The following is a 16,551-nucleotide window of genomic DNA, read 5'->3' as shown; positions in this document are numbered from 1 at the left end:
CAGGCCTTGTGACTCATTTAGCAACTACCTTGCTTAGCAACGGAAAGCCTGTTTCCAATTGTGATCGTAAGCTGAGGACTACCTGTACGTAGTTATACAAGGAATCCACTCATGAATCTTTTTTTGGGGGGGGGATGAAAAATGATGCACCGCTTCATTTAATTTCTTACCTAGGCAATGGGTTGGACTAGAAGACCTCCAAGGTCCCTTCCAACTCTGTTCTTCTATTCTATTCTAAAGGCTTTTTTATTTTATTTCAGTGAGATGTGGAAACCTGGCTAAAATGACAGTTGTTTCCACATAAAGTTGTTTTTCCCCCCTTTATTCCAGTCTGCTTTTCCAAATAGAATAGAATGGGAGGGGGAGGGAGGGGAGGGGAGGGGAGGGGAGAGGAGAGAAGAGAAGAGAATTCTTTATTGGCCAAGTTTGATTGGACGCATAAGGAATTTGTCTTTGGTGCATAGGCTCTCAGTGCACCTAAAATAAAATAGAATACATTCATCAAGAATCATAAGATTCTTAGGAAAATAGACATAAGGAAAATGTTTCTCCCCTCAAAAGTCAGGGAAATTTCCTTTTTCTTTCGGGAGGCATTTGAGGGAAAACTGTCAACCTCTGGATGGCCTTTGAACCGAGGCTAAACTCCACACAAAACTTTAGCCAAATTTCTTTCGCAACCTGACGCAATCAAGGCGGGGGAATTTTGGGTGTTGTTTCTGAGAAGGTTTTTGAGAGCACTACCTTCCTCCTTTCGGTGTTTGTCGTAAGAGGCGTCCTGCTGAACGCAGCACCAGAGAGGCTGGCAGAGGTGAGGTTTGGAAAGAGTTCCAGGTAAGTGCAGAGACCGCCGTAGACTTAAGGATATTTTTCTTTTAATTGCACCACCTGCGTGTTGGTGGATTTGAAAAGGAAGGGGAAATGGCAAAGGGGAGGGTGGGAATTGTAGCCAGGGAAGTGGATCCTGTCTATCAAAAGCAGGTATGATTCTGATTCTGCAAAATGTTAAGATTCCCTAATGAAGAAACCAAGGGAGGGAGGGAGAGAGATACAGAGAAAGGCAGAGAGAGGGGGGGGGAGAGAGAGCTGGAGATACAGAGTGGCAGAGAGAGAGAGACAGAGAGGGACACAGAGAGAGGGGGGGAGAGAGGGGGAAGAGAGAGAGAGAGACAGAGGGAGGGAGGGAGAGAGGGAGGGAGAGATGGAGACAGAGAGAGGGAGGGAGAGATGGAGACAGAGAGATACAGAGAGAGGCAGAGAGAGAGAGACAGAGAGGGACACAGAGAGAGAGGGAGGGGGAGAGAGGGAGAGAGGGGGGAAGAGAGAGACAGAGACAGGGAGGGAGGGAGAGAGAGGGAGAGACCGAGAGAGGGAGAGAGAGAGAGACAGAGGGAGGGAGGGAGGAAGGGAGGGAGGGAGAGATGGAGACAGAGAGAGGGAGGAGAGACAGAGAGATACAGAGAGAGGCAGAGAGAGAGAGACAGAGAGGGACACAGAGAGAGAGGGAGAGGGAGAGAGGGAGAGAGGGGGGAAGAGAGAGACAGAGACAGGGAGGGAGGGAGAGAGAGGGAGAGACTGAGAGAGGGAGAGAGGGAGATAGGGAGGGAGGGAGAGATGAAGACAGAGGGGGGAGGGGGGAGAGAGATACAGAGAGAGACAGAGAGGGACACAGAGAGAGAGGGAGGGGGAGAGAGGGTGGAAGAGAGGGAGGAAGGGAGGGAGGGAGAGAGACCGAGAGAGGGAGAGAGAGACATGCAGAGAGAGACAGAGAGACAGAGAGGGATACAGAGAGAGAGAGGGAGGGGGAGAGAGGGAGAGAGGGGGGAAGAGAGGGGGAGGGGGAGAGAGGGAGGGAGGGAGAGAGAGGGAGAGACCGAGAGAGGGAGAGAGAGAGACAGGGAGGGAGGGAGAGATGAACACAGAGAGAGAGAGAGACAGAGAGGGACACAGAGAGAGGGAGGGGGAGAGAGGAAGAGGGGGGGGAAAGAGAGACAGAGACAGAGAGGAAGGGAGGGAGAGAGAGGGAGAGACCGAGAGGGAGAGAGAGAGACATACAGAGAGGGGCAGAGAGAGAGAGAGAGAGAGGGTCACACAGAGAGAGAGGGAGGGGGAGAGAGGGGGAAGAGGGAGGGATGGAGAGAGAGAGAGAGACTGAGAGAGGGAGAGAGAGAGAGACAGAGGGAGGGAGGGATGGAGACAGAGAGAGGGAGGGACGGAGAGAGAGAGATACAGAGAGAGGTAGAGAGAGACAGAGACAGAGGGAGGGAGAGAGAGAGGGAGGGGGAGAGAGGGGGAGGGAGATACAGAGAGAGGCAGAGACAGAGAGACAGAGAGAAGAGAGAGGGGGGAGGGAGGGAGCTGGAGATACAGAGAGAGGCAGGAAAGAGAGAGACAGGGACACAGAGAAAGAGAGGGGGGAAGAGAGAGACAGAGAGGGAGGGAGGGAGGTAGAGAGACGGAGAGACAGAGAAAGGTAGAGAGAGAGAGAGAGACAGAGGGAGAGGGAGGGAGAGATGGAGGGAGGGAGAGGGAGGGAGAGAGATGGGGGAGATACAGAGAGAGGCAGAGGGGGGGAAGGGGGAGGGTTCATGATTGTCCCACAAGAGGCAGTTGGTCTTTCTTGTATTATTATTTTTTTCTTTAAAAACATTTCGCTTCTTCTTCAAGAAGTTTCTTCAGTTCAGTTCTGAAGAAACTTCTTGGATGAGAAGTGAAAAGTTTTCAAAGATAAAAACCAAGAAAGTCCAGTTGCCTTTTGGAAAAAGATCTTTGAGGGAGGGGGAAAGAAAGAAAGAAAAAGGGAGAGAGAAAGAGAGAGAAAAGAAAGGAAGGGGAGGGAGGGAAGAAAGGAAGGAAGGAAGTGAAAGGAGGAAGGAAGGAAGGATGGAAGGAAGAAGCAAAGTAGGAAGGAAAGGAACAAGTTTGAGAAATAAGGAAGGGAAGGAAGGAAAGAAGGAAGGGAGGCAGAAAGAGAAAAGAAAGAAAGAAAGAGAGAGAGAGAGGGAGGGAGGGAGGGAGGAAGGGAAGAAGTTAGTCCACACTTCCCCAGCCACCACCTAGTCTGACCTTCTTCCATTAAGTACCCCTTATCACCTTTGCAGATAACCTTAAAGTCAGGAGGGGAAGCCCCTCTTTTAGGAGTCAGAGGCTTGAGCAATACGTTGACGATGGCAAACTAGAACAGAAGGAAGTGCCTGATTTCTGCCTGATGGAAGGCAGAGAGAGCAGAGGGGGGAGAGGGATTTGGGCAGTGGCAGGGATGAAAGTCCTCCGTGAAAGTCCAAACCAGGAAAGCAAGAACGGGGACACGGCCTTTCCTGTACGGTTACAATAAGAGAAACGCGTGTGATTGAAAGGGCAGCCCTCCCTTTGCTGACCACAGAAGTCAGGACCGTCCCTTCTGAGATACTTTCTCCACCCAAGTTCCTGCTTCGTATTCGGGAGTCCTCTCACCAAACTGACGGGTAGGGTGAGGACTTCCTGCTCTCTTTCCCAAAGCTGCATTTTCACAGCCCGCAAGAGGATGTGGGAAGTTATCACCCAGCCCTCTGCCAGAAAAAATGAAGTATCCTAGGAAGTATTGAAAAGGCAGAATATTTCTCTGGATATGAAAAGAAAGAAACATGTTTTAAAAGACGGAATAACTGCCTGCAGCTTCCTGCCCATCTCCACCTTGTCAATGGGCCATTAAGAAGGCCAAGCTAGTCCCTTTTACATAATAAAGAGTTCTCCCCTTCAGCTCCAGGGGGATGGGCGTAAAGGCATGATAATATTGGCCCTTTACTCAACTGACCACATGGCATCTGAGAACTCAACCAAACCTGGATTCAAAACGCAGCCTAGAGAGTTGCCCCTGCATGGCCCTATGGGAGTCTGACAACCAATCAGAATACATTTCTTACACAGGAAGAGGAAACAGAGGGGTGGGACTGAACAGGTTATAAAAAGCCTAGCAAGCCCCTCCCTCAGCCCTTCTCTTCTTCTCCACCAACATTGAGGCATATGATCACCTTTTCTGTTCAGGGCTCAAGCCATGTGGCCCTGTCCAACAATAAACCATCCTTCCAAGCAGCCTCCATGTCTCCAGTGTCTTTTTCCCCACTTGGAGCCGAACCCAGAAGGACGTTTCTTTCATCAATGAAAAACTGGCCCTTTTCATCCAGAAGTTAAACCCGAGCCGGTTTTAAGATCGGACAGCTGCTAAAAAAGCCAATGCAATCTTGGGGAGCAAGAGCAGAGAGTCCAGATATATGGGACAATGTTGAGACTTTGGGGTGGGGGTGGGGGTGGAGAGAAGAGCAATTAAGAGTATCAAAAGCCTGGAGCCAAAAACATCTGAAGAACATATGAAGAAATAAACAGAATTTTTCTGACAATCGACCCATGGAAGAGAAGTTGCCTTCAAAAGCTGTGGGAGCTTCATCCCTGGAGGCTTTTAAGAAGAGACTGGACTGCCATCTGATGGAAGTAGTGTAGAGTCTCCTACTTGGGCAGGGAGGGTTGGTCTAGATGACCTACAAAGTCCCTTCCTCTGACCACACCTTATAATACTGCATCCAGGTTTGGTCATCACACTATAAACAAAGATGTTGAGACTCTGGAAAAAGTCAGAGACAGAGATGGAGGGAGGGAGGGAGGGAGGGAGGGAGAGATAGAGACAGAGAGAGGGAGGGAGGCAGAGAGAGACAGAGAGGGACACAGAGAGAGAGGGAGAGTGAGAGAGTGAGAGGAGGGAAAAGAGAGAGACAGAGACAGAGAGGGAGGGATGGAGAGAGAGGGAGAGATACAGAGAGAGGAAGAGAGACAGAGACAGAGACAGAGGGAGGGACAGAGACAGAGAGAGGGAGATACAGAGAGGCAGAGACAGAGACAGAGAGAGGGGGAGGGAGGGAGCTGGAGATACAGAGAGGCAGGAGAGAGAGAGAGACAGAGAGGGACACAGAGAGAGAGGGAGGGGAGAGAGGGGGGAAGAGAGAGACAGAGAGGGAGGGAGGTAGAGAGATGGAAAGCCAGAGAAAGGTAGAGAGAGAAACAGACAGAGAGAGGGAGGGAGGCAGAGAGAGACAGAGAGGGACACAGAGAGAGAGGGGGAGGGAGGGAGCTGGAGATACAGAGAGGCAGGAGAGAGAGAGACAGAGAGGGACACAGAGAGGGAGAGGGAGAGAGTGAGAGGGGGAAGAGAGAGACAGAGAGGGAGGGATGGAGAGAGAGGGAGAGATACAGAGAGAGGAAGAGAGACAGAGACAGAGACAGAGGGAGGGAGACAGAGAGAGGGAGGGACAGAGAGAGAGAGAGGGAGAGATACAGAGAGAGGCAGAGACAGAGAGAGGGGGAGGGAGGGAGCTGGAGATACAGAGAGGCAGGAGAGAGAGAGACAGAGAGGGACAGAGAGAGAGAGGGAGGTGAGAGAGGGAGAGAGGGGGGAAGACAGAGACAGAGACAGAGAGGGAGGGAGGGAGGGAGGTAGAGAGATGGAGAGCCAGAGAAAGGTAGAGAGAGAAACAGACAGAGGGAGGGAGGGGGGAGAGATGGAGGGTGGGAGAGGGAGGGAGCAAACAAGATCATTAAACAAGATGATTAGGGGACTGGAGGCTCAAACATACGGTTGCAGGAACTGGGCATGGCTAGTCTAGTGAAGAGAAGGACCAGGGGGGGACATGATAACATCTTCCAATATTTGAGGGGCTGCACAGATAGGAAGGGGTCAAGCTATTTTCCAAAGCACACGAAGGCCAGAGAAGGAATAATGGATGGAAACTGACCAAGGAGAGAGATTCAACCTGGAAATAAGGAGACATTTTCTGACAGTGAGAACAATCAACCCACGGAAGAGAAGTTGCCTTCGGAAGTTGTGGGAGCTTCATCCCTGGAGGCTTTGAAGAAGAGACTGGACTGCCATCTGTTGGAAATAGTGTAGGGTCTCCTGCCTGAGCAGGGGGTTGGACTAGATGACCTACAAGGTCCCTTCCGGCTCTGTTCATCTGTAAGTAAGTAAACGATTGCAGGAATGGCCAATCTGGAGAAAAGAAGGACTAGAAGGGACAAGATAGCAGTCTTCAAAAAGTCATTGAATACCTGAGAGGCTGCCAAAAAGAAGAGGGAGTCAATCTATTCTCTCCAAAGCCCCCGAGGGCAGGACAAGAAGCAACAGAAGGAAACTAATCAAGGAGAGAAGCAACACAGAACTAAGGAGAAACTTCCTAACAGTGAGAACAATTAACCAACTTGCCTCCAGAGGTTGTGGCTGCTTCATCGCTGGAGGTTTTTATGAAAAGACTAGGCTGAAATAGTATGGTCTCCTGCTTGAGCAAGGGGTTGGACTAGAAGACCTCCAAGGTCCCTTCCCACTCTGTTATTTTGACTTCCTTCTAGAGAATCTTCCCTCTAGAAGGAGTAGCAATAGCAGTTAGACTTATATCCCGCTTCATAGGGCTTTAAGCCCTCTCTAAGCGGTTTACAGAGTCAGCATATCGCCCCCACAGTCTGTGTCCTCATTTCACCCACCTCGGAAGGATGGAAGGCTGAGTCAACCTTGAGCCGGTGAGATTAGAACTGCTGAACTGCAGATAACAGTCAGCTGAAGTGGCCTGCAGTACTGCACCCTAACCACTGCGCCACCTCGGCTCTTCCCCCTAGAAACTCCCCTTCTCCCCTTTTCCACCTAATGCTTAATTTGCTATTAGGCTTAATAATAACTATGTATGTATTTATTCTATGTACTATAAACGCAATTGCATGTGGCAATCAGGACTTTGAAATCATGTTGTGAGTACCTTTCGGGATGGTCTGTCGTACTTCCGAATGTTAGCTAAGCCGCCAGTCGTTAAGCGAGGACTACGTGTAATCTGTCTTGAATGCCTGAATTGGAGGCAGTCGTCAGCATTTCAAGTAATGCGCCCATTGAAAGCAAAACTCCAAGGCAGGTAGATTCCTCAAAGAACAAATTTATTGGCTACGTCATGTTGGCGCATCTGGTGAAAACGGTTTTCACCTGATTAAAAAAAAAGTTTTCCCCTGCCCCCAAGTCATCAGTCACAATGTCCAATAGTGGTGCTGGCTGGCTGGTTTAGTTACTTTACTCCTCCTGTCCGAGCCACCTGCTGGAATGACCTTGGTTCCCACAGGAAAAGCTTTTTGTTTTGACTGCAAAACCCCAGCTAAATATTCCCACGCCCACCATGTCTCCTCTTCTGCCCTCAGGCCACAAAGATGGCCTCAGCCAGGTAGATAAATCGATATGTTTGTCTACTTACCTTTCTCTCCTTGCTTCTCCACAGGATGAAGTCTTCCGTTCCAGCTCTTCTGATCGTCTCCCTTGTGATGTCCCTCAACAGCTACACCCAGCAGGCTCTTTACTGCCCGCCCCAGCCTGCTCCAGAAAATATCACAGAGTTTGTCTGCAACTCCCCATCTCTCCATGAATTTCCCACCGGCTTCCCCGTACGAGCCAAAATGATCTCCGTTGAGTTCACCCAGGTCTCCAGCCTTGGCGTGGAAGCCCTCCAAGGACTTCCAAAGCTCCAGGAACTTCATCTCTCCAACAACAGGCTGAAGACCCTTCCGAGTGGCCTCTTCCGTAACCTCCCGGAACTGCACACCTTGGATCTGTCCACCAACCTCCTTGGAGATCTACCTCCAGGCATCTTCACCAACACAACGAGCCTGACGCATGTATCCATCAGTGAAAACCAACTGGCTGAACTGCGCCGATCCTGGTTCGAAACCCTGGAGAATCTGAGGATGCTGAGCCTTGACCACAATCAACTGGAGGAGGTCCCGATTTCTTGTTTCGATAAGCTGAAGAAGTTGACTTTTCTAGATCTCTCCTCCAACCGCCTCCATCACCTCTCTCCAGACATGTTCAGCGGCCTAGAGAATTTGGAGAGGTTGAACCTGGGAAACAACCCAATCCGATGTATTGCCCCGAGATCCTTCCATTGGAGACCCAAGCTGAGCATGATCTCCCTGAATAACTGCAGCCTAACCAACATCATAATTGGGGTCTTTCAGCCACTGGACAATCTGGAGCTGCTGGACCTCTCCGACAATGATCTCACCACGCTGGATCCTCCAGTTGCCATCCCGTCTTCCAAACTCACTCTGGATCTTTCAGGAAACCCTTGGGCCTGTGACTGCCGTATGGAGAATCTTCTAACCTGGGTCAAGGAACACAAGATCCATTTATATGCCGAGCGGGAAACGATCTGCGCTTTCCCAAAGCTTTTCAAGGGTGAGGAGGCAACTTCGCTTCAAAAATCCCAAATTTGTCCCTGCTAAGCCTTCAAGGTGGATCCTTTCCTCACCCGCTTCCTAAACAGCAGGATTTCTATGCAGAATCTGCTTTTTTTTTTAGAAATATACTTTTTTTATTTTCCATTTTCATAACATACAATCACATGTATACTATTACATAGCCAATATCCTATTGTATTAAGTAGTAATTACATCAGTTCCTCTTGTCATCAATGCCCAGAAAGATAAAAACCCATTATTAGCTCTTCTGCTCTCCATACACCTCTTTCTTCTACCTCTCTCCTACCTCCTTTCTTTCCTCCGTCATCCTTTCCTACTCTACTTCCCCTTCCTTTCTCCTTCTCCTCTCTCTTCATTCCACTCCTCCTTATCCTCCTCATCTTCCCCCCCCTTACCCTCTCTCCAATCTCTCTCTTCCTATCTTTCTTCTCTCCCCTGTTTCCCACTCTTCCTCCCATTGGTGTATTTCCGCTTCTGAGCGAACTCCATTCTATGTTGATGGTATTTAAGCTTCCATATCAATATACTTAACATATCTTAGTTTTAAAGAAAAAAAAGCAGAACCTGCTTTTGAGCTGCTAGGTAGGCAGAAGCTGAGGCAATCTCACGAGGGCTCGAACCATGGGGGAAGGATCATCTCCAGCGTCATTATGCTACTGAGCCAATGTGCTTTTCTGTTTCGTTGTTCAATAAATTCTATTTCTGCTTCAAGCCATTGTCCTGTGCTCTTTGGAAATGCTGCTCGGAATAGCAATAGCAATAGCAGTTAGACTTATACACCGCTTCATAGGGCTTTCAGCCCTCTCTAAGCCGTTTACAGAGTCAGCATATTGCCCCCAACAATCCGGGTCCTCATTTTACCCACCTCGGAAGGATGGAAGGCTGAGTCAACCTTGAGACGGTGAGATTTGAAGAGCCGAACTGCAGAACTGCAGTCAGCTGAAGTAGCTTGCAATGCTGCACTCTAACCACTGCGCCACCTCGGAACGAGCCAGAATTTTCTTCTAACAATTTGGCAACCACGCAGGGACACCAAGTCTAAACCGAATGATACCATGTTTCCCCGAAAAGAAGAGCCTACCACAAAATGCTAGCATGATTTTTCAGGATGCTCGTAATATAAGCCCTATCCCAAAAATAAACCCCAGTTAAGACTGTCAGCTAGACGGAGGCATTTAGTACCATGTTTTCCACAAAATAAGACCTAACCGGAAAATAAGTCCTAATGGAGCAAAACGTCATGTAAGACGCGGAATGTCAGGGTTCCAAATAGCATCCAAAAGTAAATCAGAATCCAAGGCAAAGTATTGCAATTTATTAAGAGAGACATGCTGGCACATCTGTGGAAAACCCGAATCTGAAAGCTTCCCAGTTTTCCCCACCCAGTTGAAAGTTGAAGATCCTGCTCCCACACCCACAAGCCCATCACACGGTCCAATCTCCCACTGCCATGCTGGCAGCTTCTACCCATCCAATTCCGGTCAGGTGCAGAGGTAGAAAGACAAAGGATGACCTTGGCTTTCTAGAAAGAATGTTGTTATGGCTACATAGCATCTTACTCCTTACAATCCCCCCTCCCATTTTCCCACAATAGAAAATGCGTAGTAGAATAATAGAAAGGCCAAAGATCTACAAGAAAAAAATGGCCGCAGGGCTGACATGGTCTTATTTTCGGGGAAACACAGTAGATCTGGTCTGAGCAATTTTACTCTGTCAGCATCGAACCATTTGTCTGGAGGGTGATGCCTTGGACTCAGCTTGTTCCAGAACAGGTAATAAAAGAAGTTTTGGGTTGAGCCAGATCATCCCCATCCTACTCTCCGTAAGTGCCTCACAAACACTTTTCTAAATGACTCCTTCTCTCTTCCACACAATGTACAAGACCTTCACCCAAGGAGATAGGATCCCACAGAAGTTAGGTTTTACAGAACACAACTCTGGTCAAGTAAAACCGGGTGTCAACTCTGAAATGGATTGAGCCTGCTGCTGCCATTTTCCGCTTCCCAAGTCACCACACAGTTTGAGGAGGGGGGGGAGAGAGGAATGGAAGGTAGCCTAGTCAAAACAGACTGCTATCTCATAAGAACCAAGGTCATCCCAACAGGTGGTTACCAGAGGACGGATCCGGTTCCCAAGGAGACACCAGGACACCTAATGGCGACAATGTCACCTGTGACACTAGGGGATCTGTCCCATCACGTGGTGTAAAAAGATGATGATTTGGCTCCCATGTTGAGAGGAGGCACATGCGTTGCTTCTCTGGTTCACAATGGCATTTAAAATGACTGGCTTCATTCTGCGCGCAGGCAGAATGCCCCATTGGCCAATCAGAAACACATCTATGATCACATGTCATATTTCCCAGGAGGTAGTTTCTTAAAGGAGACACCTCTTAATTCTTACACACTCTAGATATTGCTGAGGCAGCACAATAACCTTTTGTTGTTCACTCACAAATTCGTGTCCGAGTCTCTACGACTTCACAGACCACAGAATACCAGGCCCCTTTCTCCTTCATTTTCTCCCAAAGTTTGCCGAGATTCCCATTCATTAGGCCAATGACCCTCTCTAACCATCTTGTCTCCGCTGCCGGGACTTTCTGGTTCCAGCTGTCATCAAAAATCGAGGTGTCCCTTAGGGAGATATTCAAGGAGCCCATCCATGCGTCCTTTTTTTGGAGGCAAAAAAATTGAAAACTCATCCATTTTCAGAATCATAATAGAATAGAACTGGAAGGGACCTTGGAGGTCTTCTAATGCAGCCCCCTGCTCCAGCAGGACACCCTATGCAAGGGAAGCCAAACTCGATTTCACTGAGGGACGTATCAGGGTTGTGTTTGACCTCAGAGGGGGAGGGGGGCATGGTCAAGGGTGGGCGTGGCCAGCTCAACCTCCTGCAGTCTACGTGTGGCCCTCCTGGACTGTTTTCAGCTATGACGGCCTCCTGCAGCCCAGCAAAAACAGAAGTCAATGCGCACTGTCCCCCTAAGCTTGTTTTCACTGGCAGATGTACCATGGGCTGGTCCTTTGCTATTTCCATGGCAGCACCGTGAGCCAGATCTAAACACACACCCCCAAGCTGGATCCAGCTCGCAAGCCTCACGTTTGACACCCTTGTCCTATACCTGGGATGGTGAACCTGTGGCATGCAGAGCTATTTGTCAGGGCACACGTGGTGTGTCCTGTCAGGTGGCCAGCAGGCATGTGTGCACTGGCAAGCTGAGTTCAGCCTTTTAAAAACCCATTTTACTCCCTCCCCAGGCTCCAGAGGCTTTATAGGAGCCTGGGGAGGGTGAAAACAGCCTCCCCTGGGCCCACTTCCAGAGGGCAAAAAACGACCCTATGAGCAAAATGGGAGTCACTTCTCTGAAGGCTCCGGAGGGCTAAAATCGGCCCTATAAGCAACCTGGAAGTGACTTCTGGTTTGCTTGTAGGCCCGTTTTTTTGCACTCCAGAGGCTTCAGGGAAGCTCTTGAAGGCCCCGGAGGGCCTCCGGAGGGCAGGAGAGGCTGTTTTCACCCTCCCCAGACTCCTATAAAGCCTCTGGAACCTGGGGAGGGTGAAAAAAGCATGCAAAAAATGGGGTGTCGCGCCTGTCATGCATGCATGCGTGCTGGGTGTGTGTGTCACGCATTGCATTATGGGTGCAGCACACCCACACACGACCCCCCTGCGCTCCCCCCACTTATGGCACGAGAGCCAAAAAAGGTTCGCCATCGCTGTCCTACCATTTCAGACAGATGACTGTCCAGTCTCTTCCTACAGTTAGAATAATTAATCAGTGGAACAGCTTGCCCTCCAGAAGTTGTGAATGCACCAATTGTTCTTTTTTGCATAGTTTGTCTGGATTCTCCATGTCTCATCGATCTCACTTGCCATCTCATCCTTTCCTATTCCCAAAGCCTTTGCCCTAAAGTCTGCCATCGTGTCTGGTAAATCCTTGCCTTTTTCTTCCTTTACATTCTGAAACCGTAGAAATTGGGCTGCTTTCTCCGATTCTAACGTGAGGACCATTAACTCAAGTTCTTTGTTTGCCTGGATCAGCCTAGAACTCAGCTGCTCCATTTTTCACCCCTAATTCTCCAACCTTCCTTCTATTACATTTATTCTTTGTGCGTGTTTATTGATCTGTTCCTGGAACTTCTCAAATTTATCATCCATTTTCTCCATCGTCTCCTTTAGTTCTCCAGTATCATTTCTTATTTCTCTAATATCCTTTTTTAGTTCTTTGTGATCTTTAGCCATTACCTCTTGCATAGTCTGTAATATCATCTGAAGCTCCTTAGTTGAACTGGATCTTTCTCTCTGTAACATATCCTCCAAAGATCTTTGGTTCGAAAACCGCCTAAAACAATTTGAAAAAAACACACCTAGACCAGTGATAGGGAAACAGTTTTGGCACCGAGGGCCCAAACCGGAACACGCGTACAAACACACTCATGTCTGCACGCTAGAGTGCTGGGAACCTGAAGACCAGCCGGCCGATGCACATGTGTTTTTGGCCTTTTTGGGCCATTTTTCGGTCCATTTTCAGGCTGTTTTTCAGGTCTTTTGGGGCCATTAGTATTGATTAATTAAGGAGATGGTTTGAAGCAATTCATTCTTAGAATTTACTCTTAGGTTAATAGAATAGATTAATAAAAATATAGGAATACTATGTGATACGTCTTTCTCTCTCTCTCTCTCTCTCTCTCTGTGTGTGTATAAATTGTTAAATCTCTCATTCTCTTTCTATCCTATGATAGTTGTTTTCATATAATATATGAATCTATTGATATATAGAGTATACCACCCTTTAATACTCCTTAAAATTGATAATTGAGTAGAGGAAGAGGGAAGAGGAGAGGGAAGGGGAGGAGAAGGAGAGGAAAGAAGGCAGTAAGGAAGGAAGGAAGGAGAGAGGGAGACAGGGAGGGAAGAAAGAAAGAAATTAAAGAAAGAAAGAAAGAAAGAAAAGGACTTGAGAAAGTTATGAGGGAGAGAAGAAAGTGGGAGTTTTGGAAAATAACTAAATTAGAGATCCAATTCTTCCAAAAAATGACAAGCACTACAAATCTAATGAAAATTGGCACGGGGAGGAAGCCAGCATCACAGCCGTCTCTAGCCAACTTTCAATTATCAATTTATAATTGATAATATATAAGAGAGTAACTGCTGGACACAGCAGACCAAAAAGAGGGAGAGAAGCTGGCAGACATTTGGTTTGGAGAGAGAAATAGGTAAGTGGGCACTTTTTGGCTTTCTTGCACAAGCTGAGTGTTGGTTTGGAATGAAAAAAAAGAAAGAAGGGAGGGAGGGAGGGAAGAGTGGAAGGGAAGAGGAAAGGAAGGAAAGAAAGAAGAAAGAGAGAAAGAAGAAAGGAAGATAAGATAGATAGAAAGAAGTAAGGAAGGAAGGAAACAGTGGGAGGGAGGAGGAAAGGAAGGAAAGAAAGAAGAGAGAAAGAAGAAAGAAGGAAAGATAGATAGAAAGAAAGGAAGGAAGGAAACAGTGGGAGAGAGGGCGAAAGAAAGGAAAGAAAGAAGAAAGATAGAAAGAAGGAAGGAAGGAAAGAAAGAAAGAGTGTGGGAATCAAAGCCTTGGAAGCTGCAAAAGACTTCATCGGTTTGATTCCACTTCTTCCAAATTTCTAGTCCTTTAGATTTTCTAACTGAGAAAAAGAAATCCTGGACCCTTTGCAAACAAGTTTCACACTCAGGCTCACATTCTGGAAGAAAGAGAACAGCAAGAACAAGCAAACAAGGAATCATGGCTAGGGGGGGCCTTGCAGCCGGGTGGTGTTCTTGGGGTTTTTAAAGTGAATGGAGGCAAGGAAGTGGATGGCAGTGTGGGAAGGAAGGAAGGGAGGAAGGAAAGTGGAGAGAAGGAGGGAGGGAAAAGAGAGAGAACGGAGAAAGGAAAAAAGCAGCAAGAGATGGAAGGAAGGTAAGTGAGTGGAGGGAGGAGAGAGGGAATGGAGGAATGAAAAAAGAGTCAAGGATTGATGGCTGGATGGAAGGAGGGAAGGAGGAAGGAAGGAAGGAAGGAAGAAGAAATAGAGGAAAGTCAAGGAAAAAGAAGGGACAGAGGCAAGCAGGCTGGCAGGCAAGAAGGGAGGGAGGGAGGAAGGAAGGAAGGAAGGATAGAGGAAGGTCAAGGAAAAGGAAGGGACAGAGGCAGGCAGGCAGCAAAGAAGGAAGGAAGTGAAAGAAGTGAAAAGAGGAGAAGCGAAGGAAAGAGAAAGGGAAATAAGAGAGATAAATAACACATCCAGTCCTGAGCCTCAGCCCATTCTGACCATCTTCTCTTCCGAGCCCCTTATCAAATTTGGAAATAACACAGTCGGGAGGGGCTGCAGATATTTCAGGAGGGCTCTCAACCTGACTGAGCAACCGGGTGGTGAGGGTGGAATTCAGCTGAAGGAAAAGTCAGTGCTGAGAACAGCAGGCAGAAACAGAGGACGGGCGGAGGGCTCCTGGCTGGGCCACATGTGAGAGGGAAGCTTAAGATGTTGTCTTTCCCTTTTTCTCTCCATAGGATGAAGCCTTCAACTCCACCTCTTCTGATCGCCTGCCTTGTGATGTCCCTCAACAGCTACACCCAAAAGGTCCCTCACTGCCTGCCCCTTCCTGGCTCAGAAAAGACGGTTTTTATCTGCAACGCTTCATCGCTCCATGAATTTCCCAAAGGCTTCCCCAGTGAAACCAAGAAAATCTCCGTTCAGTCCACCCAGATCTCTGGCCTTGACGCGGAGGCCCTGCAGGGTCTTCCGGAGCTCCAGGAGCTCTATCTGACCAACAACCAGTTGAAGACCCTTCCAGGTGGCCTCTTCCGTAACCTCCCACACCTGCACTCCCTGGATCTTTCCAGAAATCTCCTGGAAGATCTACCTCCAGCACTCTTCACCAATGCAGGTAACCTGACCTACTTAGCCCTCGGTGGAAACCAACTGGCCGAACTGCGCCGGTCCTGGTTCGATACCCTGGGGGACCTCAAGACCCTGCATCTCGAGCACAATCAGCTGAAGGAGATCCCGGATTCTTGCTTCCGTAAGCTGACCCTGCTGACGTTCCTGGATCTCTCCTCCAACCTCCTCCGCTGCCTCTCTCCAGAGATGTTCAGAGGCCTCACGTTTTTAACGGCCTTACTACTGGAAAACAACCCCATCAAGTCGATTGCCCCCAACACCTTCCATGGGACTCCCAAGCTGAAGATGATCTCACTGAGGAACAGCAGCCTGACCCATGTTCCGCCTGGGCTCTTTCGGTTCCTGAGGTATCTTCAATGGTTGGATCTTTCCAGCAATGAGATCGCCTCTCTGGATTCTCCCTTGGTCTCTTGGTCTTTTGGACTCCTGCTCAAAATCTCTGGGAACCCCTGGGCATGTGACTGCCGCCTGCAGGCCCTCTTCGACTGGTTCCGGGAAGACTTCGTGCTTTTGTTCCCTAATCTCCCCAATGTGGTCTGTGCTTTCCCCAGAAGTTTGAAGGGTCAAATTGCAACTTCACTTAACAGATCCCAACTTTGTGCCTCCTAAAGCCTTCGAGACGGATCTTTTCCCAGCCTGCTCAGCTGGTGTGCTGCAAGATGGATGGACTTCAACTCCCAGAATTCCTAGGCCAACATGTTTTCAGATGATTGGACTTCAGTCCCCAGAATCCCCCAGCCATCATGTATAAACTTCAAATCCCAGAATTCCTAGACCGGGATGTTTTCAGATGATTGGACTTCAGTCCCCAGAATCCCCCAGCCACCATACATGGACTTCAACTCCCAGAATTCCTAGGCCAACATGTTTTCAGATGATTGGACTTCAGTTCCCAGAATCCCCCAGCCATCATGTAGAAACTTCAACTCCCAGAATTCCTAGACCGGGATGTTTTCAGATGATTGGACTTCAGTTCCCAGAATCCCCCAGCCATCACGTATGGACTTCAGCTCCCAGAATTCCCCAGCCATGATAGGTGGACTTCAACTCCCAGAATTCCCCAGCCATGATAGGTGGACTTCAGCTCCCAGAATTCCCCAGCCATGATAGGTGGACTTCAACTCCCAGAATTCCCCAGCCATGATAAGTGGACTTCAACTCCCAGAATTCCCCAGCCATGATAGGTGGACTTCAACTCCCAGAATTCCGCAGCCATGATAGGTGGACTTCAACTCCCAGAATTCCCCAGCTGTGAGGAAGCCTCCTTGCTTCCATCATCACAAACTCTGAATAACAAAGGGGCGTGTGTGTCTCTGTGGTTTGTTTGCACAAGTGTGTTTGTCGGTGTTGACTCACTTGTCACTGGGGTAGGTCTCAAATTCCTCCAGGGGAAAA

General features: G+C 48.6%; 1 protein-coding gene across 1 annotated transcript; it reads left to right on the top strand.

The window, feature by feature from the left end:
* Positions 1–694: 694 nt before the first annotated feature.
* Positions 695–16,065, top strand: LOC116506661 (slit homolog 3 protein-like). The gene is made up of 4 exons (XM_032214503.1): positions 695–831; positions 7,275–8,272; positions 12,088–12,181; positions 14,766–16,065. The coding sequence occupies exons 2-4, from the start codon at positions 7,276–7,278 to the stop codon at positions 15,763–15,765; spliced, it is 2,091 nt and encodes a 696-aa protein (XP_032070394.1). The 5' UTR covers positions 695–831; position 7,275; the 3' UTR covers positions 15,766–16,065.
* Positions 16,066–16,551: the final 486 nt, after the last annotated feature.

Source organism: Thamnophis elegans, chromosome 1, assembly GCF_009769535.1.
Source record: "Thamnophis elegans isolate rThaEle1 chromosome 1, rThaEle1.pri, whole genome shotgun sequence".
NCBI lineage: Eukaryota > Metazoa > Chordata > Lepidosauria > Squamata > Colubridae > Thamnophis > Thamnophis elegans.
This window is presented reverse-complemented; position numbering and strand designations above follow the sequence as displayed.